The 25942-nt window shown below is 37.1% G+C and overlaps 1 protein-coding gene across 2 annotated transcripts in view; it reads left to right on the top strand.

The window, feature by feature from the left end:
• Nucleotides 1-25942, top strand: part of DGKH (diacylglycerol kinase eta) — a 168890-nt gene that overhangs the window by 65106 nt on the left and 77842 nt on the right. For both annotated transcript variants that reach the window (XM_039568131.1, XM_039568122.1), the window contains exon 3: nucleotides 24843-24953. In XM_039568131.1, coding sequence (XP_039424065.1) covers nucleotides 24843-24953 — 111 coding nt within the window. The remainder of the gene's footprint in view (nucleotides 1-24842; nucleotides 24954-25942) is intronic.

Raw genomic sequence — 25942 nt, 5'->3', positions numbered from 1 at the left:
GAAATTTCAGTTTTGTTATTATTTGATAATTCAGTGTATAAACTTGAGGATTTTCTCTGAATCATTTTTAGCTATGCGAGAAAATTAGAGTAGACTAAAAATGATGGCAAAAGTGAAAGCTTTTCTTAAGGCCGAAAGAAATAATGTTAATTACTCTTTCTAAAGTAATTCATTACTTGAATGTGATAAAAATGGGCCATTTGCAGACTGTAGATTTGTTTCAGCTCCAGGCATCTACCGTTGACTGTTCTATTTGAAGCGATGTTGAACGAACTTGAAGAGGCAAAACTTTTAATGGACTTTTTTCCCCATAAACACTCAGCTGTAATTCTGCTGATGTTAATGGAAGTTATGCCACCCTATTATATTTTAAAGACATTTTATCAGAGTTTTAAAATATTGAATTATGTAACTTGGCAGTGTGACATACAAGCAGATGGAGACAGAAAGTAAACCAGACTGCAGTCACCTCCGCTTAAAAAAAAAGGTATATTTTCATTTTCAGCCGGCCAGTGCTTCAGATGAGCTGCTATTTTTAGCAAAATATAGTAAAATTTAGCTGTTTGCCAGAGATCTTATCTCTTCCTGTGAAAGATTACTTAGGTGGAATCAATTAGATGATGGCCTTTCTTTTTCTTTTCATGCTCCCCCTCTTATGTTGTGTAGAAATTTCCCTGTCCTCTCCTGTTCATCGGCCTATTTTGAAGAGGGATCAATATGCATGATAGACAAGGAGGAATGTTCTTCCTCTGATTTTTCCTCTCATCCCCTCCCTAAAAACAGAATTTCCCTGCTTTTTGCAGCAGTAGGGTATATGTGCAGCTCCTTAAACTCGCCATGAAGTTGTCTACCACTTCTTGAAATTTCCAGGAAATTCCTCAAACTTCCCATTAAGTTGTCTATGGGTGGCGATTTTTGTCCCAGTTGCCACTTAGCATTTTTTGTTGAGTGGTTTGAACCTACTGACCCCAGATGAAGACAGGTGCCACAAAGAGAAGATATTCTTTTTTTGTGGAAAAAAACCCCATCTGGTCTACCAATGTCACTTGCAGACGAGACGGAGATGTGGCTTCTCTGTGTGTAGGTACACCTGGAGCATAGAGGATTTTTGTAAGCATTAGGTGTATCACTTGTACTCATGAACTCACACTCCTGTGTCCATATGAAAACTTCTTTTTCCATAGTTCAGCAACACTGTAAACTGTTTTCTGTGTTCACCATGTATGAATTTCACTTAAGCTTTTTAGTATGGATGTAAATGTTCAAAAGGCTGTATTTCCTTAGGAAGCTATTATAACATTATTTTTATATGGTCTTCTGATGAAGGATATTGTTAAGTTGAAGTAAAAACAATGAAATACAGTTTCTGAAGATTTATTGAAGTAATAATCTGGCATAAAGCATCTGATTAGTGCATGCATGGGGTGAAAGTTTCATTTGAAATGGTGACAAAAATGCACACATTGCATCCAAACTTTTCCAGTTTTTAAAAGGTTATTGAATTCTAATGTGCTCTATTTCACAATTGGAAAGGAGCAATTAACTGAAGTGAAACACTTGTGTTTTTCAATGAAAAATAGAAACGTTAGAGCCTTCAGAATTTTCAGTGCTTTTGTGCTCATTTTCCAAATAATGTTTTCTTGCTGATTCTAAATTAGGGGTTGGTTATTTGTTTTTAATTTAAAATGGCCTGATGGGTTGAAATTAGCCAAGTTACACAGAATTGCTATTGATTTCCTGGTTTCATAAGCCTACCAGGAAGGTTGTGAGAGGTCATGCTGCCGGGGAGAGCGTGGCTGCAGTTTGGGTGTGCTCTGGCTGAACTAATCAGAAAAAAAATGTTTATAAAGCAGGGAGTGGTTCTGTGTTAGTTTTTGCATGAGGAGAGGGACTACTTGCATCTATATTTCTGTTTTCTAAGGCAACGGGAGAAGGGTCAGTGAATCAGGTTATTTAGTGTCTTTTGCATTGCAATATGACTTTCATTTATAGGCACCTATAGTATCTCTTTTTAGGTTCCTGTAGTGACATAGGCACATAGTTTTATGAAATTTGCAGAAGCAGTTTTAGGTACCTGCTGTTCCACATATTTTTTTACAAGTAATGTAGCAATTAGAGGAAATGATAAGTCTTTAAATGTAGTTCAATCCTATTCTTGTCTTTACTGTAATACTTTCAGCAAACTTCATGCAAAGCCCTCTGTGAGAGGGGATGTACTTGCACTTGTCTTCTGCTTTTCCCTTGGAATCAGGAAATCCTTTTGAAGAGAGGGAAGATGGATAACCTAGGAATATATTCTTTCAGCTGTGAAAGGTAGATCTAGCTCTCTTGTGGATCAGAGATGGAGGAAGTGATTTAGCAAAGCAGCTGTCAACCCCTAATTTTATTGTGTAGATGGCAATGCAAATTTCTGATGGCAGTAAATAGAATATACTGATTTGTATATTCCACTGTTAGACACATGACACATCAGTGGAAAAAACCCTGTTCTGTACATGTTTGAAGGCTTTTACTAACTAGTGCAGGAGTCTACGTTATTGGGGTAACTGAGAAACAAGAGCAGAAAAATTGCACAAAGTCCAGTTTCGTTAGATGCCCCAGAATATGGAAATTATACACAAACAAGATACTGAAATTACACACTGATGGCTGTATCGCACGTCTACTTCCTTCTGAAATTATGATGTTTCTGTTACAAACCCCATACACTTCTCATAATGTTTTTAGATTTTTTTTTAATTACAAAATTTATCTTCCATTAGACTTTGTCAAACAGGACTGTCTTGTGATATGAGTAGTCCCACTTTTAGAACAATTGATCATAAAATCTTTTAAACCAGCAATGAATAATCATTTATTTTGGTAAACTGTGGGTCATTTAACATTCTTTTTTAAACACATGGTAGTGTTCTGTGTTAGAAAAACACAGAAGGAGGTGTAAGAATAATATATCTGCTTTTGGAGAGCATGCCTATAAAGCTGGGTCTTCTAATAAGCAAAAAGTAGTGCTTTCCTCGATGAGTTATGATAATTTGGTTTGTATCCATTGCAGGATGCATTGAAAATAACCTGGCACACTGTAAAACGCAAGGAGATCAAAGGCTGTGTACAAAGGCTAAATAATGACTTCCTTGCCTTCTCTGATGGCAGAGGCGTTGTCCTCTCCTCAATGTCTGCAATACATGTCAATGGGAAGTGCTGGTGTGAGAAGATGTTAAAGGCAGTCCAGGGTTACTAAATGAATCAGTAAGGGAGGGTTGATCCCAGTAGTTGTTTTCTAAAAAAAACCCCCAATATTTCTGTACACCAAGATACATAATTGGAAATGCTTAATTTTTTTAGATTTGTTTCAAAATTGCTCCTGCCCAACCAATGAATAGTGTAATCACATCAATGCTCAGTTTGGTGGTCTAGGGTACTTTGTGCTCTGAGTCAGTTTATTTTTTAAAACAGGTATATTATTTCTGAGCAAGAGGAATACTTTTACCACTATATTAAATAATGTTAATTCAGAAGTATTTTTTATCTCTGTGGAAGAGTACAGTCTGCACTAGCATTTTATGGAGCTTATTTCAATGTTCTCACGTTAAATGCATCACATTTCTTAAAGATTTGTGGACAGTTGATATTGGAGTTGTGGTCCCAGAAATGGCTTTAAATTGGACACTGGCTCAAACTAATTGAAACCATTTCAGGCTATTTATAACTGAAACCACTCTGGCTATTTATAATTGTCAAGTGAGTGGAGTATAGAGTCTGGTACTTCTTTACCATAGATTTGAGTTTAATTTGTCAAATTTGACAGTTCAAAAAACCATTTTGGACCTGATTCCTTCAAGGGAAGGGTTGGACAAGTGCTCTTAGGGAATTCTTCAGCCAGTGTCTGCGCATCTGCACAGAGGTTTAGGATCTGTGAAACCCAAGAGAAACTTCTGTCATTGTGAGGAAGGGATCAGAGGGTGATTAATGTTTTCATCAGGAACTTAAACAAACTACCAAAAACCACCAAAATCTTTCTAGTACAGTTTGTTAAAATTATTTCCTAGTACAGTTTATAATCCTTCAGAAAACTGATGTAACTTACGCTGGCAAAAATTCAGTTTGCTAATATATGTGTGACTTTCACAGCGTTTGTGAAAGTCTGTTGTCATACAGACACGTGTCATTACAGCTCTACTTCTTTCCTGTGTAACTGAAGTTGAGTGGTTTAAAAAGTGCTATTTTAAAACCTTGGTGGAAATTGTCAGTAGATTTTTCTTCTGTTCCTTTTCTTTCTTCTGGGTTTTGAATGCTTCCTGCTATAGCACCTACGAGTTCACAGCCCTCATGTGCTCCCAGCTGGCAGCTAATTTTCAGCTCTTGAGCAATCGGTAACAGAAAGTTTCACACTGGTATCTTTAGAGGGGAGAAGAGGTGGTGTAAGAAGTGCACACAGTGGCCCCGTAACCACTGCCTGTTCTCCACCGTTCCAAATTTTGTGTTCTTTACCTTTCCTTGGTTCTATAAATTTTAATTTTCTCACATACTGGGTTTGTTTTAAATATTTAAAAATATGTAAATATATTAAATACATTCATTATTTTATTATAGTCTTTCAGGTACTTTAAGAGAGCTTCACACTCATGAGGATATTCTTTAAACAGTACACTAACCACTTCATAGTCTCCAGACTGCTTAGCACAGGCAGGTGTATCATGCCTCTGAGTTTTGCTCTAGCAATATAACATATGGCTTAAGAAGTCTTTGTGTGATGACCGTTTCCAGGCAGAATTTCACATCTTTCCTACTTCTCATAATGTGGCTGATAGTCTATGCTGGTGTACCCTTGGGAGGTATGAGGAAATTGCAACAGAAAGATAAGAAATTTGACTGTTTCCCACATGCAGCATTTAAATATATTAACAACTGAGTATTTTGTGCCTTCCTTTTGGATCATTTGTGAATGAAGACGTGAAAAAGAGTTTTGAAATTGTAGCAAGGCTGGCCAATGCCTGCACTTAGGGCAATTCCAGTAAAGGCTATGTGACTCCCTAGTGCCCTTAAGAATCAAGTTTTGGGTTCTTTCTTGATCTGGCTGGGCATGTCCTGGGTTACCTACCAACCAAATGGAATTGCCTTCTCCCAGCCTTAAGACCTAAATGGCTTCTGCTGTGCAGAGATGGCTTTGCTGCATTTATTACACACCAGGGAAGCAGCTCTTGCCACTCTCAGTGAGGTTTGAAGCATGAAGGTTGACAGATTTAGATAAAGTGTAGAAGGTAAGCCCTTGGCATTTGCGTAGACTCTTGATCTGAGTTGTTTATAACAGCCTGAGGCAGAGTAAGACACTACCCTTACTTTCAGCAGGCAACACTGAAGCTTTCAGTGGTCAGATCCAGGCTAAGTTTTTTTTTTAACTTCTTAAATGCTTTTTTTTTCTGCAAGAAACCTCATGAAGTTGGGAGAGCAACCTTAGGATCTTTGGCATAATTTATTAGGATCTTTTGGGATTTTGAAATGGTCATTTTGTATGAAAAAAATAAGGTATGTTGCTTTATTTTTTTTCTCTGAGCCAGAACAGTAGATTCCTGAGCAATATCATGTATTGATTTACAGATGTAATGATATCTATGTTTTAGCTAGTGTATTTTGTGATCAGGGTCTTTTTTTGTAGGATTATACTCCTAAGAAGATGCATTAAAACTATTTCATATCAGTCATATGGAAGGCCCAGCTTGACTCATTTATCTAGCATTAAGCAAGGATATCCAATATGACATGGGAAGTGAGATCACAGAAGTTCATTAAAAAGTAATGGAATGTCTTCTTGGTTGATTTACAAGAGTGGGCTGTAACACGAAAAATTCTACTTACAGAAGCAGCTTCATGATTTGAGTGGGTTATTGCATAAAATACAAGCAGAGTAACTGGATGTGGGAAGTGAGTCAATTCAGTAGTTTGAGAATGAGATTAGGATTTCGATCCACTGTTCTGTTGGTGCTGACTCACTGTGACCTTACGCAAGTCAGTGAAGTTTTCTATGTATCAGCAGCTCAGCCTAAAAATACGCTATTCTTCTCACTTTCTTTGCCTGCAATCTTTGACTGTTGCAAGTGAGAGGGCAGAAGCACTTTAAAAAATTACAAGAAATTTTCAAATCTTGTCATGTTCTTAAAACACTCTGTAGTTTCTCTAAATTGCATTTTCCTGTCTTATTACCATTTTGCAATGTCTTCTTCTGCTGCACTGTGGGAGTTTTATCAAGGGAAAGAATTGTCTCTTTGCCTTATTTTACAATTAAAGTAACTGTTTCATAAAATAATTAGCAAACACACAAACTAAAAACAAGAATGGCTATTTAATCCCCTTTGATAATGTTTAACACAGACATTTCAGTTAGCATGTTATTTGGGCCAGAACAAACTGCTCAGCCTCATCTGGCTTATGGGGAGGTTATTAACTTAATAAATTAGTTCCTAAGTGATAATATTATTTAATATTAATTAATATAATATTATTTTAAAATGTAAAATCATTCAGATAAAGTGAGATTACATTATATTTAACCAGGCAGTTGAAATTCCAAATTAAAAACCTCTCCTTTTTCAGAGAGAGTTAATGTGACAAATAAGTTTTGTGCTTTTGAATTTTGTTGGTAACTGCTGCTACCTTCATTTGTCCACCCTATCAGTTTTTGTCATGAGATACCTTGCCCCATTCTGAGCTTTTTTTATTTCTTCCCGTGTTGATTTAATGAATCATCTTGATGGCAAAGAAGAAGTTCTTTAGCTGGGGATTAAGGCAAACAGGAATGTGATGCTTTTGCTTGGGGGTAAGAGTGACTGCACATTGGCTACTTCTGGGCGGTTACGCTTTTGTGTCAAACACTCCCATAATGTGCACCAACTTTCAAGTCTGGGCAAGCCCTTAACAATACTTCTTTCAATTTTAGTACAAATGCTGCCTGTTCACAGATTGTAGGAAGGCAGGAGTTTGACTTTGCAACATATTACTTGCGAAAGCATTGGAGAAAAATGGTTGGAGAGGAACAAGTCCATGGGCTATAGCTCAGCTTGGCTTGGCAACTTAAAGACTCCTTTCTTTTCCTGGCTGTATTCTCTTGGCAAGCTCTGACTGTAAAACAATGCAATCAAATGCATTTGGGGCCCCTATATGTGTAAAAATAATACGTATTTGCAATATATTCTATTATATATTAAAAATTATGAGAGTAAAGCAATAGAAGTCTGAATCAATGTAGCTGAATAGCAACAAAAGACATGGCACAACCAATTTGTTACAATGCTTAGCTGAGCTGTAGCCTCTATGTACTTAGAGCTATTTATACAGCAAGGAACCACTTTCACCTTTTTTTCTCTATTACGTTGTGTGCAGTACAAATCTAATAAATATTTATATCCTTATCTTAAAAAAGGCAAGTGACTTTCACAAGACCAACTCTTTTGAGTTATTTATGATACTGGTTGATATAACTAAGAGAAAAAAATATTGACCATATTTTACACACACACACACAAAAAAAGAAATTAACTTGTCTTTTAATAACAGTAAAACCTGAGCATCTTCTTTCATGTATAGAAAATTCAAAAATATACGTACCACAGATAACTTAGCAACTTGCCTGAGAAAAAATGTTTACACTTCTGTAATTTAGCAATTGAAAATGTCAACTTTCAGTAAATGACTGCCAAAGCTTTTCTATATATGTTCTCGCTAAACGTTAATTTGAGACTGTTCTGGTTTTCTACAACAAAACCTGTGTAGAATGAAAGGATAATTTACATTTCTTCCTTGAGTCTCATAAATTTCAGATTTTGATGCTGCAGTTGGCCACGTGTATGTATGTTCTGTAGTTAAAGTATTTATGCTGTGAAGACTCAAAAACCCACTGCAGAAATGCACTTATTTCACCCAAACCACGGTGCTTGCACTGCTGAGGGCCGCTGGGCTGCACCTGAGCATTGCATCACACTGCTACCCCCGCGTGGTCATTTGCTATAGAACAATTTCCATGAAAAGATATGAAAGTTCTTGTCGATTACTTTAATTTAAAAGGCAGGGATAATTTTTAGAGGGACACTGTGTTTTTGTTTTCTCTTAATATTTGTTTAAGACATTAGATGGAGAGTGTTGGGAAACTGCAAAACTCAGCATGTGTTCTCCTTTTAGCTTAATAGTGTGACAAAATGTTGCTTAGGAAGTTGCTATAAAAAATACCTTTTCCAACAGTTTTTATTGCTTCGTTAGAGAAACAATATCTGGAAATTTCAGGTATAGATTCTAAAGTAATTTTAATAAGCTGTAAAACATAAACCAGAATGTGTACAAACAACATTGACATGAGATTTCATTGGTATCAGCTATTTTGTATTAAAGTACTAGGCACAGTATTTGCTCTCAATGTAGTTTTTATGTGCAGAAAGAGTGTATGCATTGGAAGGGTCTGTGACATTCTGCTATGTGAAAGATTGGAGTAAAGAACAAGAGTACTCAGAAAGAGACTTCAAAAATGTTCATTGTTTCCTAGTAATTTCTTGCTCTCACAATGTGTAATAAATTTTGAAATAATTACAATGTATTTTTTGAAACAGTGCAGAAAACTTCTGCTTTGTGGTGATTAGTTGCTTCATAATGATATACTTTAGAACTTATAAAGGATTAAATAATTTTTGTGCATGTTAATGGTGTTCCTTTTAAGTCCAAATCATCACTGTCATATTTAAATTTAAATCTTGTCAAAATTCCTGACAAGTAGTACTAAGTTTGGTAGTGGAGCTGTCTTTGTGCTTTGCATTGTAAGTGAACTCATTTGGTTATTGGGATTGTATAGTCTCACCTATATGTGGGTCCCATGGAAAGGTGATATTTTGTTCCTTTCTCTAAATTCCTTCCATGCTATCTCCATCCTCATTATTAGTGCAATTATAGAAGGTAATTTCTAGGATTAATTATAGTCTTTCTCAGCCATTGAGACCTGGACTAACTCTGCTGCATTTTGCGTGTAAAAATTAGCATCGTGTACTCTGCCAGGGCACTTTGTGGAGAGGGATTTTTCTTCTGTCAGTTTCAAAAACCTGTCTTGATCTTCATTAAATACAAAAAGGTGGTCAGTGGTCACCATTTAATATTCATATTCTGATTTGTAGATAAGAATACATGAATCATCATTAAGAGACAGGAAAAAAATTCTGTGTTTATATTATCCAACAATTGTTCTGAAATAAACAGTGCTTTCCACTTTTTCATTTTTTCCCCTGTTTTTACTGTTCGTATGTCCATTTATACTCTAATTGGACTCAGCTCATAGATTATTACTTTTCATACTAGAGGAATGTTAGTGGAATTTTAATATTGGTTGTATTTTTACTTTTTTGTGGAACTTCTTCAGAGAACTGGTTAGAGCCAGTTATCCTTAGAACAGGAATGTTCTACCTTGATATAAAGTACATCTCACTACTGGTAAGTAGTATCCTGTTTAATACTGGGGGGCTTGATTATCCAGAAAGATGTTGCTCCTCTCGATAGTGCATGTTCTCTCTGTGGTTCAATATTGGTCTTGTTTGCTTATTGAAAATGTTTCTAGGTAGGTGAGTTAAACAGCTCAACTGAATTGTATGATTTCAGGGACACCATGTATTCAATAAAAAATTTATGCAGGGACTCCAAAGTATAGTTTTTCTCAATCATTTATTATTCATAATGAATATTATTGTTCATATGAATAGCTCTTGATTATTCCTTGCATATCTGAATGGTTGCTGTAAATTGGAGGATGTAGGCTCACACTGCAAGAGACCCTTGTTGATCTGTGTGTGGCTTTTTCCATCATTATCAATGATGCTCGACTTAATAATCTTTTTCTTACTTGCCCTTCTGTTGTGCCAGTTCTGCCTTAAGAATCCTCTTTCTCATTTCACTCATATCACACTACCTTTCTTTTTCCATTTAACTGTCTATGTCTCCTTTTGTCATTCAAACAGTAATACAACTTTTGTTGCTCCTTAGTTTAAAACTAAAATCCTTCCTCAGGGTGTTTTAGTAAGTCCTTTTCATACCTGGGTTGTTTAAAGTTGCTCTTTGGAGTGCTAACACCTTGTTTTGTGCCCTGGACCAGATTCAGCCCATATTTGGTCCAAATATGAATTGCATCAAAAGGATACTTCAGTCACAGTAGGAGCATCTTGCCTTCATCTTTGGTGTTTAAGGCAGCAGACAGTAAAACTACTAAAACCCACTTACCAGCAAAGAAAACATTTCCCTGCCTTCAGTCACTGTGCTTTATGTATCAGAATATTAATTTTTAGTTATATTTTTCATTAACCTATCACCCCATTAAAGTTGAGTCTTAAATAGAGAGAGGATTATAAGTAATAGCAAAAACCAAAAAGGTCTGTATTGGAACTGTAAAAATTGCAACAATAACCAGCCTGACTAGCAAGTTACAAAGTGTACAGGTGGCTTAATTGTTTGAGAAGCATCTCTTTCGTGTAAAAAAAAAAAAAAAGGGGGGGCGGGGAGAAGAAAAGGAGTATTAATCACATTTATTCCCAGACTTCTTGCTGGTAATAAGACCATATCAGGAATCTGATTGGAAGAGTTGAGTGGTAAGTTCAGGTGATTACTCAGGTGACTCAGAAATTGACTCTCGATATGGGTGCTTTGACTTTGTTGTCACCTCTCTTTCATCTAGGTCCTTGTGGTCAGCACCTCTATCTACTGTCTGCAACCAATTAATAAACTCACAGTACCTTTGTGCAAAGGACATTTTCAACTAGTCTTTTTTTCTTAAAATATTCCACTGAAAGGGGTTTTCTAACAAGAAAAGCATTAAAAAAAGTAGCTAGAATTATTTTTCTTGGACTTAAGATAGCATAAGACCGCAATTACCTAGTCTAGTCTTTGGAGCCTGGCTAATTTAAAGGAGACTGAAGATCATCCTGCAGTTTTAAAATTTTCATCATACAGCTTAGATCTGATTAATGTATTTTTAATTGTTTTTAGCTGGTTTCCTATGGCTTTCTCTGCACGTGGAGAAAGTTCTAATGTATCTGAGCCTCCAGTGCAAAGATAATGGGGTGCTCTGGCTCAGAAGTTTTGGTGGGTTTAGTGCTTGGGAGACCTGCCCTGCCTTTATGCTCCAAATTACTGGTCCCAAGACATACCTGTTGTGCGTCAGTCATTGCAGCATCTGAGGGTGTTGTCTCAGCTCAGACTTAACTACTGTGGGCTGCTTGACCTGAAACACTCCACAGTGGCTGCACCCTCCCTTCCATGACTGTCACAGTGTAGGAGACAGCATGAGCGAGATTTTCTAGGGTGTATCTTGCAAAGTCCTCCAGCTCTTGTCAAGGGGAAAAGGCAGCAACTCCAGATGTTCCTTAAGTACTTAATGCTTTGAAATGGGATGAATCTCAGAAGCTTATTGTACCTGTATTAAACATAAGTAAGCAATTATGAGGATAAAAGTATTTTAAGCAGAAGAGAGTAGATACCAAAGAAACATGATCAGGGAATATAAGAGGAAATGTGATTAACCATATCTATTTTTAAAAAATATTTTCCATGCTTTTCACATTTATGTGAAGGGCCAGTAAAATAAATAGGACACTTGATCCGCATTCCAGAGGAAAGTAAAGCTTCTCACTCATAAATGCTGTTAAAGATGGTACTTCACTGAGAGGTTTCACAGAGCATAATCATGTTTACCTCTAGGGCTGTATGTTAAGCTTAATCTTAGTACATAACAGGATAGAAGACTTCCTTAACATACATCCATTGTGGAAAACCATTTGCAATTTTCCATATTTGTTCTGTTTAAAAATACTTCTAGATGTAAGTTTGGTTTGGGCCTTGATTGGTTGATTGTAAATTACTATGGTCAAAAAGCAGAACAACCTTATTACTCATTTAATAGCTGTGTGTTCATATTATTTTCTCCTGCTGAAAAGTTAGTGTGATTTTAACAAAAGAGTGTACCAAGTTAAGAACAGTAACAATTGTCCTATTGAGTGCTTTGTCATTACAAAGTACTGTTAGTAACAGCCTTTGAGTTAATTTATCGATGTTTTATCTCTGTATCATTGTCCTACCAAAGCACTTTAAAGCGCAGCAAGAAAAGTTTACACGAGGCAATCCATTTTAGTGGTAGAGAATCTCTGTAACTGAGGGCTTTACAAACATCTTAGGAAAATGTCTTCTGGGAATCATTCAAGGATAGCTGAAAAAGGCAGATGAAGACTTCATTCAAATAGAAAGAAAAGAAGGACAATGTATTTTTGTAATGACAGGTCATGTGAAAACTCAGATTTTAGAGCCGCCATTATTCTGTCTAGGGATTCCGTGACTGGAAACTGAACATGTGAAGATTATCTCTACAGAAGCAATGAAGGCAGGCTTATGAGATGCAGCCTCTTTACTGTTTGTGTGTTTCTGGCTTCTGATGCAGATGTTGGATGATACTGGGCCAGAAAAAGTTTCAAATAATAAAATGGGACACCTGAATAAGATGATATATAGCCTGTTCTGGCAAATTTGTATAAAGTTAGCATTACCTCGGAGGAGAATGTGTACTAAAAGATGCCTCTCTATGCCTCTTTTGGTCCTTTATGAGCCTCTGATTTTGTTAGTGGGAATGGAGAATGCACTATTAAACAAAGATTTCAGAATACTTTTGAGGTTTTATTGAAGCTGAAGTAGAATTTGCCTTTTTTAGCTCCCCTAGAAAGTAGCTGTTGCATCACAATCTGAAAGCAAGCACACTGTGAAACACATAAATGCTCTTACCTTCAAGGTGCCAAATCCTCTTACATGATGGATGTACAAAGTGACGGGTTTTACAAAACCAAAAACTTCTTTATATAGAAAGTACTTTCCTCAATAGAAGAAAACCCCAACACCTATAGTCAAGTTCTATTCTAGCACATTTATCGCATGCTTCTAGTTTTACTTGGTTTTACATTAGGGCTGTTTTGTTAATAGCAATTTAAAATTTTTAAATGGAAAAAATTGCCATTAACCTGTTTAAAGGTAAAATTCATATTTAACAGCTCAACTCATGAAAGGAGAAAAGTGAGTTACTACTATATTTTTTGTATTTTAGCAATAAGAGCTGTTGAACAGCAAGTGGAATGGGATGTGCTATTCTATTGTATGATGCAGGAGTCTTAGAAAAGACTCTCCAGTGTTCAGGCATGATTTACCTTTGGTATGTCCATGCTGTGTCTGGTTACCTCCTTCTCCTTCCTGTGCTCAGAAATATGTTTCAAGGGGATCCACTTTCTGATTTTCCCGTGGATTGAAGTGAAGCATTGTGTTGTATTCACAGCTCAAGGTTTGGACACGGAGTAAGAGCTGGAGCCTACATAGAGCCAGAGAAGAGGGTTCCTTGATGGATAGGCAAGCATGAGCTGCAGTGTATAAAACTCTGAGAAGTACTGATCTGCCCCATTCTGGTCAGAGATGTTTGTTTTTGAAGAAGTAGCTTTACTGTGTTTTCTGAATGAGAGAAAATAGCATGTACATGAATGGGCCTGGTCACAAAGGGAATGTGAATTCAACAGTAATTTCAGGCTCTTATGTCCCATCAGTAAACAGAAGGGAAGGGAGGGTCTGATGTATGTTATTCTTCTGCTTTCCAGTCTGGTTGTCTCAAAAGAGCAAATTTCTTCCACTCATTGTAATGTGAGAATTCTGTTTTCACCAAGGTTGCTGCTAATGATTTGGGAAGGACAATAGGGTTTTATCACACCTTGCTGTTTTGGGGAATTCACAGGATTACAGAATGGTTTGGGTTGGAAGGGACCTTCAAGATCATCTAGTTCCAACCCCCCTGCCATGGGCAGAGACACCTTCCCTTAGACCAGGCTGCTCAAAGCCCCATCCAACCTGGCCTTGGACACTGCCGGGGATGGGGAATCTACAGCCTCTTTGGGCAACCTGTTCCAGTGTCTCACCACCCTCCCAGTAAAGAATTTCTTCCTTATATCTACTCTAAATCTACCCTGTTTCAGTTTCAAGTCATTCCCCCTTGTCAGCCACGTCCTGACACTTCATGGCCTTGTAAAAAGTACCTCTTTCATACTCTTTAAATACTGAAACTCAGTAGGTCAGGTAATAAGCTGTTTCCTAAATTTAGAATGGTTCAGTAGGTATATGTGTAATGTTTATATGCAGCTGCATAAACAAGTGAAAGTATCAGCATAATGTCTCTGGTTACAGAAGACTGTTAGTGGCCTGGAAGTAAATTTCAGATCTGTTTGGCACTTAGTACTACATCACAAACTTTAATTTTCTCCAGAATATACCAAACTATAAAATACTTACCTACTAAATTTAATAATTCCAAAAGTAATTACTCCAAATGTAATAACTCCAAAAAGTACAGTAACTGGGACTGGAATTTCTGGTGCCAATTTGGCCTCCAGACATTGTCTAGATTTTCACAGAAGAAAATCTGCATTGGGAAAAAATTGTGCAAGGTGTAGGTTCCTCAGTAACATTTGTAAGGAATTCTGGGAAAAGCAGTCTTAGAAAAAAGTGTGGTTTTGCTGCAAGGGCTTTCACATTTAGAACTAACAGAAATTAAAGACAGAGAGTCAGAATCTGGCTGTTTGTGATAGTACTACAGTCTTAAGAGCAGTGTATTGGATGGGTGAACAGGACACTTATGTTAAAAAGGAATACATAAAAAGGAAGCATACAAAAAGCAGAAGCAATGATAAGTGATCCAGAAGGAATTTAGAGAAGCAGTCATGTGGGGTGAGATTAGGAAAGCCAAAGCCCACCTGCAGTGGAATCTAGCAAGGGATGTGAAGACCAGAAGAAGGTCTTCCATAGGTACATCGGCAGAAGGAGGAAGACTGGGGCAAACTCGTAGCTGTTGCTGAATGAGGCAGGGAACCTGATGATAGAGGACATGGAAGATACTCAATGCCTTCTTCACCCTCGTCTTTACTGTTCACACTAGCCCTCTGCAATCCCAGGTGCTCAAGACCAGCTGGAAAGTGGTGGAAGGTGAAGGAACATCAAGTTTGGGAACACTTAAACTACATAAACACTGGTCCTTCTGGGCTACACACCTAAGTGCTGAGGGAGCTGCTTGATGGCATTGCAAGGCCATTCTCCATTACCTTTCCAAGGTCATAGTCACTAGGGGAGGTTCCTGAGGACTGGGAGAATGCAAATGTCACTCATATTCAAGAAAAGGAAGAAGGAGGATCTGGGGAAGTACAGACCAGTCTGCCTCATCTCTATTACTTGGAAGGTGATGGAGCAAAATGTGTGGTGATTAGTGGCACAAAATCCAATTAGAGGTCAGTCACTGGTTTACCCCTGGGGTTGTTACTGGGGTCAGTGCTGTGTAACATCTCCATTAAGGCCAGGGTGATAATGCAGAGTGTATCTGCAGAGTGTATGGACAATACAAAATGAGGAAAAAGGTCTGATGTCCCAGATGGCAGTGCTCCCATTCAGGGAGGGTCAGGCTGTAGGAGTGGACCAACAGAAACCTCATGGAGTTCAGCAAAGGCAATGTCCTGAATCTGATGAGGAAGAATCCCATCCCACTGTAGCAGTGGACAGGCTGGGGGCTGACTGGTTGGAAAGAAGTGTGGCAGAGGAGGGTAATGGGGCAATGAAGACCAACAGTATGCTGGGCTGCATTGGGAGTATTGCCAGCAGGTCAAGGGAGGTGACCTTCTACTCATCCCTGGTGAGGACACACCCAGTGCTGTGCCCAGTTCTGGGCTGCTCAGTACAAGAGAGACATGGACATGCTGGAGAGAGTCCAGTGACAGGCCACAAAGAGGATTAAGAGGCCAGAGCATCTTTGATATGACAAGAGGCTGAGAGATCTGTGACTGCTTATACTGAAGAAGAGAAGGCTGTTCATCATATGAACATATACAAATATCTGAGGAGGGTAAGGGAAACAGTCAAACTCAGTGGTACCCAGTGACAGGACAAGAGGCAATGGGCACAAATTTAAATACAGAACCACAACATTTAAACGCAAGAAAAAACCCTATTTTTGACTTTTTTTCCTCCCTCCCTCTTTTGAGGGTGGTTGAACACTCAAACAGGTTGAACATTTGCCCAGGAAAGTTGTGGAATCTCTGTCCTTGGAGATACTCAAAATTCTACTGAACATAGATATCCTCGGGTGAACTGCTACAGATGACTCTGCGTTAATGTCTTTTTAGTTTCACTCTTATTACTTCTGAAGTTCCTATCTTTCAAAAAGCTATTTATGAACATTTTTGATTAAAATGAAATGCCACCTCTAGTGAGATGCTCAGTAAAATGTAAGAAATCACAACAAGACTCATGTAGAGAAGAATAAAGATTTTTTTTTCAGTGTGGAGATCATAGAACACATAGTAACTGATTTGCCTCAGGTCACGCATAAAATCTATAGTCAAACCGGGATTAGATTTCCAGTCTCTGGAGTTGCTACTCGGTATTTCTGCTTTCTCTAAATATTTTTGATGATAAGCAAAAAGATTTTTCACTATCTGTAATAAATTAGCTGGCTGCTGGACATTATCAATCTTTTCCATGTTGTATTTCACTAGTATAATTTTACTGTCATCTCTTAAATTAGATTTCCAGCTTTCTCACTTAAGAATTATTTTTTTCATAGTGGGAAGTATATTAGTATTTGTCTCCATATATAGAGGTAAGTGAGAGAGCCTTACATTTGAGTTATTAGGCAATTAAAGGTTTTGTTGACTTAGCTATTCTAGAAGTAGAGTGTTAAGCTAAGACTGTTACTGGGAGAATAGTAGAAAATGTAACTCAAAACATGATTAATATGTATGCAGGACTTTAGGTACCATAGAGTAAACCAAAATTAGGGCCAATATAGACTTCCAGTGGAGTGCAGCCACTGAATTAGATTAAAGTAGATAGTCTCTGTATCTGTGGGCATCAGATACACTATAAAAATTCAGGGTATTCAATTAACAAACTTCTCTGTTTCTAATTCCAAACATAACAGGATTTTGCAGATCACAGGGCTACCGTGTCTGTGAAACTGGTGTCAATTATCTCTGTGGACTTGAGTACTGAGCAAGATATCTACTGCAATGACCAATCACTGTGTAACAATGACTGGCAATTTAGAAAATGTTAAGGAGTGAGTGGATGGGATGGTATTTTTTCATTTTTCATCTCATCAAAGAAGTGATGAAGATGCTAAGAACTTACTTTTTTAAACCACATTTGTGTGATACTGAAAATTCCTGAAACTGTATCTTTACAATGTGTATGTTTTGGACTAAATGAAGCCTGTAGGTCCCTTCCAACTGGACTGCTCTATTCTATTCTACAGCTCTTCTTGGCCTTGTGTGACTTCTGTTGCTAAAAGCTTTTTCTCTTTCCTAACTTGATCAGTGGAAGTCAGATAGAAGTGTGGAAAAAGCCTGCAAAAAGGAAATGAGTTGTTCCACAGCTTTCCCTGAAGAGCTGCAAGCTCTAAATGACTCTGTGGAGGCTCCTCTCTATCGAGTGTAGCTCCTAGGAAGTCTGACAGCATAACTGGAATTAGTTTAAAGATTACCAAAATGACAAGAATGAAAACTGCAAGAACTAAAACACAGAAGGTTTGTTACGGCAAGCTTAACTTCGAGCTTGTTTTCAAGAAGGGATTGCTTAAAAGTTTGTAGTGGTGTTTAGGTTTTTTAATTATATGATGCCTTTGTAATTTCCTCAAGTAATTGATCAACTATTATTTGCATATTAACAGTGGACAGAATTAGAGGAAGTTTGCTCTTTTCTGTGGAAGTGTATTGGGATTTTTTTTCTGTATTTTGCTGTACGAGGTGGCAAAATGGTTTCTTTTGGACCTACACTGCATATACTTTACTGATTGACAAGTGTGTTGGGTGCTCCTCCCCTCCAGTTGAGAGAGAGTCTAAATTACTCTTGTAAAGGAAAAAGTCTTTCCAGCTGAGTACTTTGACTCTTTATTATGGGTTTTATTTTTAATATTTTTTATTCCTGAAATATCTACCATCTATATTCTTCTGTCTCGAAACCAGTTAGGCTTAGTTGGTTTAAATCTCTCTGCTCAGAGCATGTGTAATTTAAAAGGAACAGCTACTGAAGTTCCAAATGGTAGCAGTGAAATACTGCTCAAAGTTAGCTGAGCTGTGCTACAGCACCAAGACTTAAATCTTTGGCAGCTAGTTGCAATCCTATGAAGTGTTTTATCCTTTTTCAGTGTATTGCAGCTGTTTCATGCCCTGATTAATGAGAACAGAGTGAGAGCAACATGTTGTACGAGTGGAAATTAGGAGTTTAAATACTTGAACTGTACATTAAGTTTCTTCTCTATTCTCAATCTAGTATCAACTTTATATCTAAAATAGGTTTTGTTTGTTTTTTTTTTTTTAATTCCCAGTGTAATGTTTTATCCTAATATGGCAATATCTTACTCATTTTTGATATGTGCTACAAGCTCTATTTTTAATTCAGTCTGCTTAATTGCATTTCACATTGCTACTAAGATATTAGTATTATGGCAGTTTCTCTGTAATTTCATATTTACTTCATGCTTTACTACATTACCATATATTCCAATTAGATGAAGCTGAAAGCTTTTCGGTTTATTATTTATTTTAACAATAGTAGCGCAAAAATCTGTTTCCTTAGCATAGACTGGAAGGGATCATGAAGGGAGAATGAGGTTGAGGAAGAAGGGCACTGCATAAGCTGTATAATTGCATTTATTTGTATTGCAGTTTCACTTGGGCTAGAATTCATCCACATAAATGACTCCAAAAATATGGAATATAAGAATAACTTTGAAGAAACATATTGCTTATTATTACACAGAAATGGTGATGCTTAATCACAAGTTAGTGTTTTGGTGGGGTGTGTGGCTGGCTTTCCTTCTGAGATTTTGGAAAGCTATTTTCTCAAACTAGCTAGTGTGGTTTTTTTCTTCAATAGGACAGGGATAACTGTCATCGACAGTGACAGACTGAGCATGTGCAACTTGCTGCATTTTGTGATCTCTGTCACCGGTGTAACCTGGGGATGTATTAGCAGCAGCAGCCTGGGGCATCTCAATTGAGGCAAGTCTGGTGCTTTAGACACCCCAGGATACAGCTCCACTTGTTCCACTGAGCTATCAGTTCTTGGTGGTACTTGTTTTATTGTCTTGATATTAAAGCAATGTTACCTTGTCAACATACTGATTTTCAAATTTATTTTGATGCTTTTTAGCTGTTTAAATTCACTGATTCTTTGTTTGGTTTTAATTTTCAAATGTTAGTCTCCCTTCACTGTGAACAGGAATCTTCAATAAAAATGTAACCTTGCAGTAAGATGCTGATGAAGTTTTTATTCTTGGTAGATAAAATCTATTTTTATTTTGACATAACTAATGAAAAATCTGTCAGCCTAAGTGACAGTAATGGAAGCTGCTATACAGAGATTGTCAAGAAAATCACAGGCTTGGAGTTCCCTAGTCATAATTATAATATCAATCAAGTGTTTGATTGTCACATTTTTAATAATAAAAATACTTTTCAATCCACTGAACACATGGAATATTTTAAGGGGCTCTGAGTTAATATGAGCTGTGAGATTTTACCTTGTAAAGTAATGAAGCCAGTGTCTGCCTAAAGCCATACCTATGCAGATGGTGAAAATGTTCCAAACTGTCCATAATACTGCAGAGAGGGTTGGTTTTATTTTGGTACTCAACTTGGCAAAGTCATAGGAATAGGAAGTATTACAGGAGAGAGTTAATATCAAAGAGAATCATCATCATGTCATCTCTCTCTCTTTTTTTTTTCTTTTCTTTAATTGCCCTGTCTGTCAACAATCGGAATACTAATTGTTTTGGTAAATGAGGGCCTAGGCCCACTTGCAAATACAAATGTCAGGACTGAGAGCAGAAGAGATGCTGTCTACATAGCGGGACAAATTCAACCTGTGAATATTTTTGCTTGGTCGTACAATGATCCACTTTCAGCAGTGGAATAGAAAAGGCTGTTCAGGAGCAGCATGTGAGTCTGGTGGCCGTTCACTCTCCTAGTACTTCCTCATGGCAAATTAAAGGGACCATGTAAAGATACACTGTTCTTAAATTTGTCTGTTCCTTTTTTTTGCACTTGCTGATGCTGTCTGCCTGTACAATCTCTTGTGACAGCAAGCTTCATAAAATCACTGCCTGCTATGTAAGGATGTGCTACTTTTTATCTTTGTTAAGCTGATCTTGATACAGTTTTGTCACATTCCTCCTTGTCATAATATTATGGGCTTTGGTGAGCTATAGTTCTGCAGTCACCTTACTTTTCCTTAATGCTTTTTTAAACATTTTTCATATTGCCCCCTTGGTCTTCTGCTCTTCAATCTCTCTTGTTGTGAGGCAGCTACTGTTCTGTGAATCATTTGTGTTGCTCCTAACCCTGTTTCTTGAGTTAGAGAGAGCAGATCTGTCTGGTACAATGGTGTTATAGAGCAGCAAAATTAAATTCTGTCTTGATTTGTTGCTTTTCTTAGTGATAGCCAAAATTTTATGGCATTTCTGGCTGTGATTGAGCTCAGAGAGCTGTGATCTGGCTCCCAGATCTCTTCTTTGCACGAAGCTGATATGAGAATGTTAATGAGGTTTAGATTTTTCCTTGAAGCATCTTTCAGTTCACATGCCCCTTTTCCCAATTAAGTTCTAATAACATTTCTTCAGTATCCTTTGGTGGGAAGCCTCATCAAAGGCTTTCTGAAAATCCAGGTCTGCAGGATCTTAATTTATATACTTGCTTTCCTCTACACATCCTGAACTCATGGTAGGTAGCAGAGCATCATTTTCCTTTAAAAAAGAATACTCTGTTGACTTTTTCCGGCTGGATATGTATGCGCACAGCAATATTCTTTTGTATGGACTCTACTGTTTTACCATGAGTAGCATCAGTGGTCCTTTTGGGACCTTCAAGGCTCCCAGGTCAATGCCACCTGGTGCACTTAGTGATTTGACTGGTCTAGTACTTCCCGTATGTGCCCTCCACGTTGACGAAGCTGTTCTGATGTTGTGGACAACATGCTGTGTGAGATACTATCTCATTATCCTCACTGGTAAAGACAGATGCTGAGGATTTGATGAGCTTCTTTCCTATGACCTTTCTTATCCTTGAATACCCTTTTCATACTTCTGTTGGAAAATGATCTGCCAACCAGCTAGCTGTGTTTCATCTCAAAAGTTTCATGAACATTTTAGTCTCAGCATGAGCATCTGTTGCAAGGTTATCTTAAAATTCTTCTTCATGCTTTTAATTTCCTGTTTGCATTTGACTGCCCTGTTATATGGCCTTTCCTGTTTTCATTTTCATCCTCCTCACTTTCAGAAATTTCCTCATGTTCTTTTTTTCACTCTCCTGACACATTTTGAGCAGCATGTCCACTTATTTACATGAAAAGAAGTAGAGGGTAGACTTTTATCTTTCATTATTTAGTGTTTTAGTTTGTAGTTGCCAATAATGGGTGCATAATCAGTTTATTATTTTTGAAATTCAGAATATTTTCTCCTTTCTTTCTGTCTTTCTAGCAGGAGAAGTAAAAAATTTACCTCTGCAGAAATGTGAGGGTTTACAAAGTGAATGAATTAGAAGTAAGGCAATGTGGCTGGCTTCCTTTGAAATAAAAAACATTTGACTTTTCAGGTGTTATATACTGGACATTTTGAAATCTGCTGATATAAAAATGGATGTTTCTCATTTTTAGTGATCCAAATACCCACAAATCAATTTTTTTTTTTTTTTTGTCATTGAGATTTTGGAGATGCAGAGTTGCATTTGACATTCTTGGATAATTGAACACATACGTACTCCTTAATTTTATGAAAAATGGCTGTAATTTTTATAATTAGATTTCTTCTGGAAAATATACCACAGTGGAACACTGTGATGTTGTGACTGTAATGTTGTCAGTGATTTTCCTTTACTAATGGTTAAAATGGTAAAGATTATTAGGGATTTGATTCTATTCTGTTCTGATACTAGTCCCATACTTCTGGAGGGACACTGTATTGCTAGATGATACGAGATGCAGTATGGGGAAGTTCAGAGGTTTTGGCAAGCCGATGAGATGTGATTCTGTAAAAGTGAGAAGTAGCGTGGGATTGTGGGATCTGTACTTCTTGTTTCTCTTAAATTATAGTAGGAAAGTAGTTAATATAATTGGAGTGGTTATTGCTTATACTTCAGATTTAATGTCCAGCTGAGATGAATTATAAAAAGGCTTCTCAGAACAATGAGATCTTGGAGCACTGTCTCAGTTGACATGGGGAGAAGAAAAGGAACCGAATACTTTCTTAAGGTGTAGTTATAGCCTGATCAATGCTTTTGAAAAACTTAACATGACTTGTGTGTAGGCAACATTGAGGACCCAAACTCAACAACCTAGGAGGTCCCTTCCAATCTTAAATGACTGGAAATGCTCTAACTTGGGTATAGACTTGGGAAAGCGTTATTAGCAGATTACTTAATGACTCAATTGGCAGGTGGAATTTTAAACATTTTAGAGTCTAAATTGAGTTAATTAAGGGTATTGGGCTAAATCTTTGTGCTCAGTTTTGATGCCTGCAGCCGTGGATTTTTCTATTTAAAATGCTCAAACCTCAGCCCAATATACTTATCTGTCGTGAAATATAAATTTAATTTGTGTACTTCGTTAAGTGCTTCTACTTCTTGGGTAAATGTTTACCAGATTTTTTGAAAATCTTGTTGCAAAAATAAATTCTGTAGAGCCCGAAAGGTTATCTACTACCAGCTTACTTTAATTTCAAGTTCAAAGTTAATTTCAAATGGCTGACTTGCAAAATAGATTTAATTTTTAAGGTATTGGTTTGACATTAGGGATATTGTTTAAGGAGTGAGTAGAAATAGGAGACAATGGTTTAGTAGGCATAAAAATGACAAGAAAGAGTTCACTAATTCCTTAGTGAGTAATAGCTCAGGTTTAGGGAGCTTTATGGTTTTTTAACAGAGTTGTAAATTCCCAGAAGTATTCAGCATAATATGTGTTCTGTGTCTCCTTGTACACCTAGTGTGTTTTAGGGAGTATGGATTTCCTTCCATTTTGGACATTTTCCCAGTAAGTCAGCGTCTGTCATGAATGTGGAGTACCATTTCCTTGGAACTGAATTTCTCTGGTCTTGACATCTTCTGACCCTTGATAAACACACGTCATCTACTCCCATCCTTGTGATGAGCTTCCAAAATCTCAGAGAGTGATATGAAGCACAGGTGCTGCATGGCTACAACAGACAGCTTTGAACAAGTGCTTGTATTTACTAACTGATTAAATCTATTTATATCATGGAAAACTTGCTTATCTAGGTGTCTGATCAGAAAATTGCAAATTGTCTTAAAATGGTGTATGATGAGCAGACCCTTTCCACTGGGAGTTGCTACCCCTCAGCTAGAGCAGGAGGGTTGGCTGAATCCACTGGTCCAGGTTGCTGGCATGTGAAGCAAACTGTGACAAATCTAAACTTTCAGCTACGAGGTTCAATCTGAAAGAGTCGCTTTTTTGAGAGCATTAATTCAAGTGCTTTGTGATCGTTGGACCACATTTTTGATTTGTGACATTAGGACTATCTAAATGAAGGGTGCAATCTCTGGGCATAACAGCAATGTTTCTCATTTCAAGGAAATGGTAGGAACAGTAAAGTGCTCTCTGCTTTTTCTGTGTTTTTATTACTTGCATTAAAGTTAAGGAGAATTTCATATCTGATAATAGAAGTTGTTTATGAACTTTAGGTCAGGTCTTGGTTATGTTTCCAGAAGTTCTAGAATAACTACAAATGATGTTTGTATCACATTGTCTAGAAATTGTATTATAAGATTCTCATCATGTTATTATATTACAGATTGGAAATATTCTGGAAAGAGTAATTTTGGAATATAATATCCAAAAGTACTTGCTTTTTCTCATCTCTCTTGTGTGCTTCAAAAATGAAGAAAAATTTTTTTGAGACGCATGAAATTAGTATGCTGTGTTCATGTAGTTTTGTCTGATTAAGTGAAGAATTTCTGTAATCGAATGAATCCCACACACAGCGGTGAAAACAGCATACACCTTTAAAATATACTAATTTGTCTCTTACTCATTGCAAAAATGGGCTATATATAGACAGGGTTCAGTCTGCAGGGAAAGGTTTGGATCAGCGAGTCATTTTTTGCCTAAAAATATTTGCATGGTAAAAATATCCCTATCTATTATTGTTCTCACACTTTCCAGATAATAATTATCTCTAATGGTTAGCTGATTTCATGCTGAAGGCTTCAGCTCATCAACAGACTCAAAGTCTTGCATGACTTGCATCATACTGGATTATTCCCTCTATTTTAAAGAAATTCATGTGCCTGAATCAGAGACATTTAAGTACCTTGTTGAATTACTGTCTGTATGGAAATTGTTTTTCTCCTCAAAATAATCAGTTTTGGAACTGGAAATTACCTTCTATTGATGGTTTTACTGTTTTTTTCTAAGTTGTGCCACCATCAGTTGTTGCTCACTTTAATGTTTGTGACTCTGCAGCTATCCAGACAATTGAATTATTTTGTGTGTATCTTCAGAATAATTATATGTCTCTCGACTGCCTTTTCAGTTTACATGTAAAATTAGCATTTTGCCAACATTGTCATTGTTTAAAAAATAGCAATGCAAAATCCGGTAGTCCAAAGAATTAGTCTCTTTTTAATGTAAACAAATAAAAGTTTAAATTCACAGTTATATGAGGTGTAACATAAATTTTAAAAAGCAAAACTTTAATCTATGTGTGTAGCTATTTCTACATGTATTTACCTTGGTTTCTGTATTTTAATATTTTTCAGACAAGTATAAAAGAAGGATTACTACTGAAGCAAACCAGCTCTTTTCAGAGGTGGAAAAAGCGCTATTTCAAACTTCGAGGTCGTACCCTTTACTATGCTAAGGATTCAAAGGTAATTCTATGCTATTAGTGTCTAAAGCCATTTTCTTGTGACTTCAATTTTGTTTAGGTTTATAAGTTCAGTAATAATAATGTAATGATTTGTTCATGGTTGTTTTATGTAAAAACTGCTGTATATAGGATGTAGTGTGTTAAATTAACTTCAAGGAAGATTAGTAATTTCTCTTTTTTGATGAAGTTTGTCACAGTTATTTTAACCTTTTTGGCTATTCAGACAAATAATAAAGTCATTTTAACGAGTTGTGGAGGTTTTTGTGGCTCTCAGACAGTCAAAACCAGTAAAAACTGGATAATGCTTAGAAGTTATCCCTAAGACCAAATTCTCTTAAAACTCTTCTGCTCTGATGCCCATAGAAATAGTTATGTGAAATCAAGATAGGCTGATTTTCTGCCAAAACTGATATATAAGGGAAAAAGCTGTTTCCCTTCAACTGAATTTTTTGGTGGGAGAATTGGGGATGGGCAGTGAGGAATACTTGTCTTCTCTTTGAAAGGTTTTTCCTTCCTCTCCCCCAAGGCCAGGGCCAAGAGCATTTTGTCTTGTTGGGCTGACTCAGACTGTGCTGTTTCATAGCTGTGGGTGTTACTTTCCTTTACCCTGTGGGGTTGTAGCATCTCATGGGAGGCGTAGGTGAGGTGCTTCAGGTCTTCATCATCTTCCATAGCTTGGTTTTCTCAACAAAACTCTTAGTAAAGGCACAGAGATCTCTCTGGGACTGTAAGACTGTAGCTGCACAGTGCACAGTTGTGTGGCTATAATGAATCAAGGAAAGCACCATAGCTCCAGGGAGCCCAGCACTACAGTACCTCTGTTGTTAAACCTCTCTGCACTTGGTGCTACCGTGAGCAGTTTACATAAAGGATAAACATGGCAAATAAGAGATCTGAGAAGGGCAACCTCAAATCACAAATATGATGCTGAGATGTTTTGAAAATGTGAGCCTACCATGTTAGATGAGGAATATGGGGTATTTGCACACC

The sequence above is a fragment of the Corvus cornix genome, chromosome 1, assembly GCF_000738735.6.
Source record: "Corvus cornix cornix isolate S_Up_H32 chromosome 1, ASM73873v5, whole genome shotgun sequence".
NCBI lineage: Eukaryota > Metazoa > Chordata > Aves > Passeriformes > Corvidae > Corvus > Corvus cornix.
This window is presented reverse-complemented; position numbering and strand designations above follow the sequence as displayed.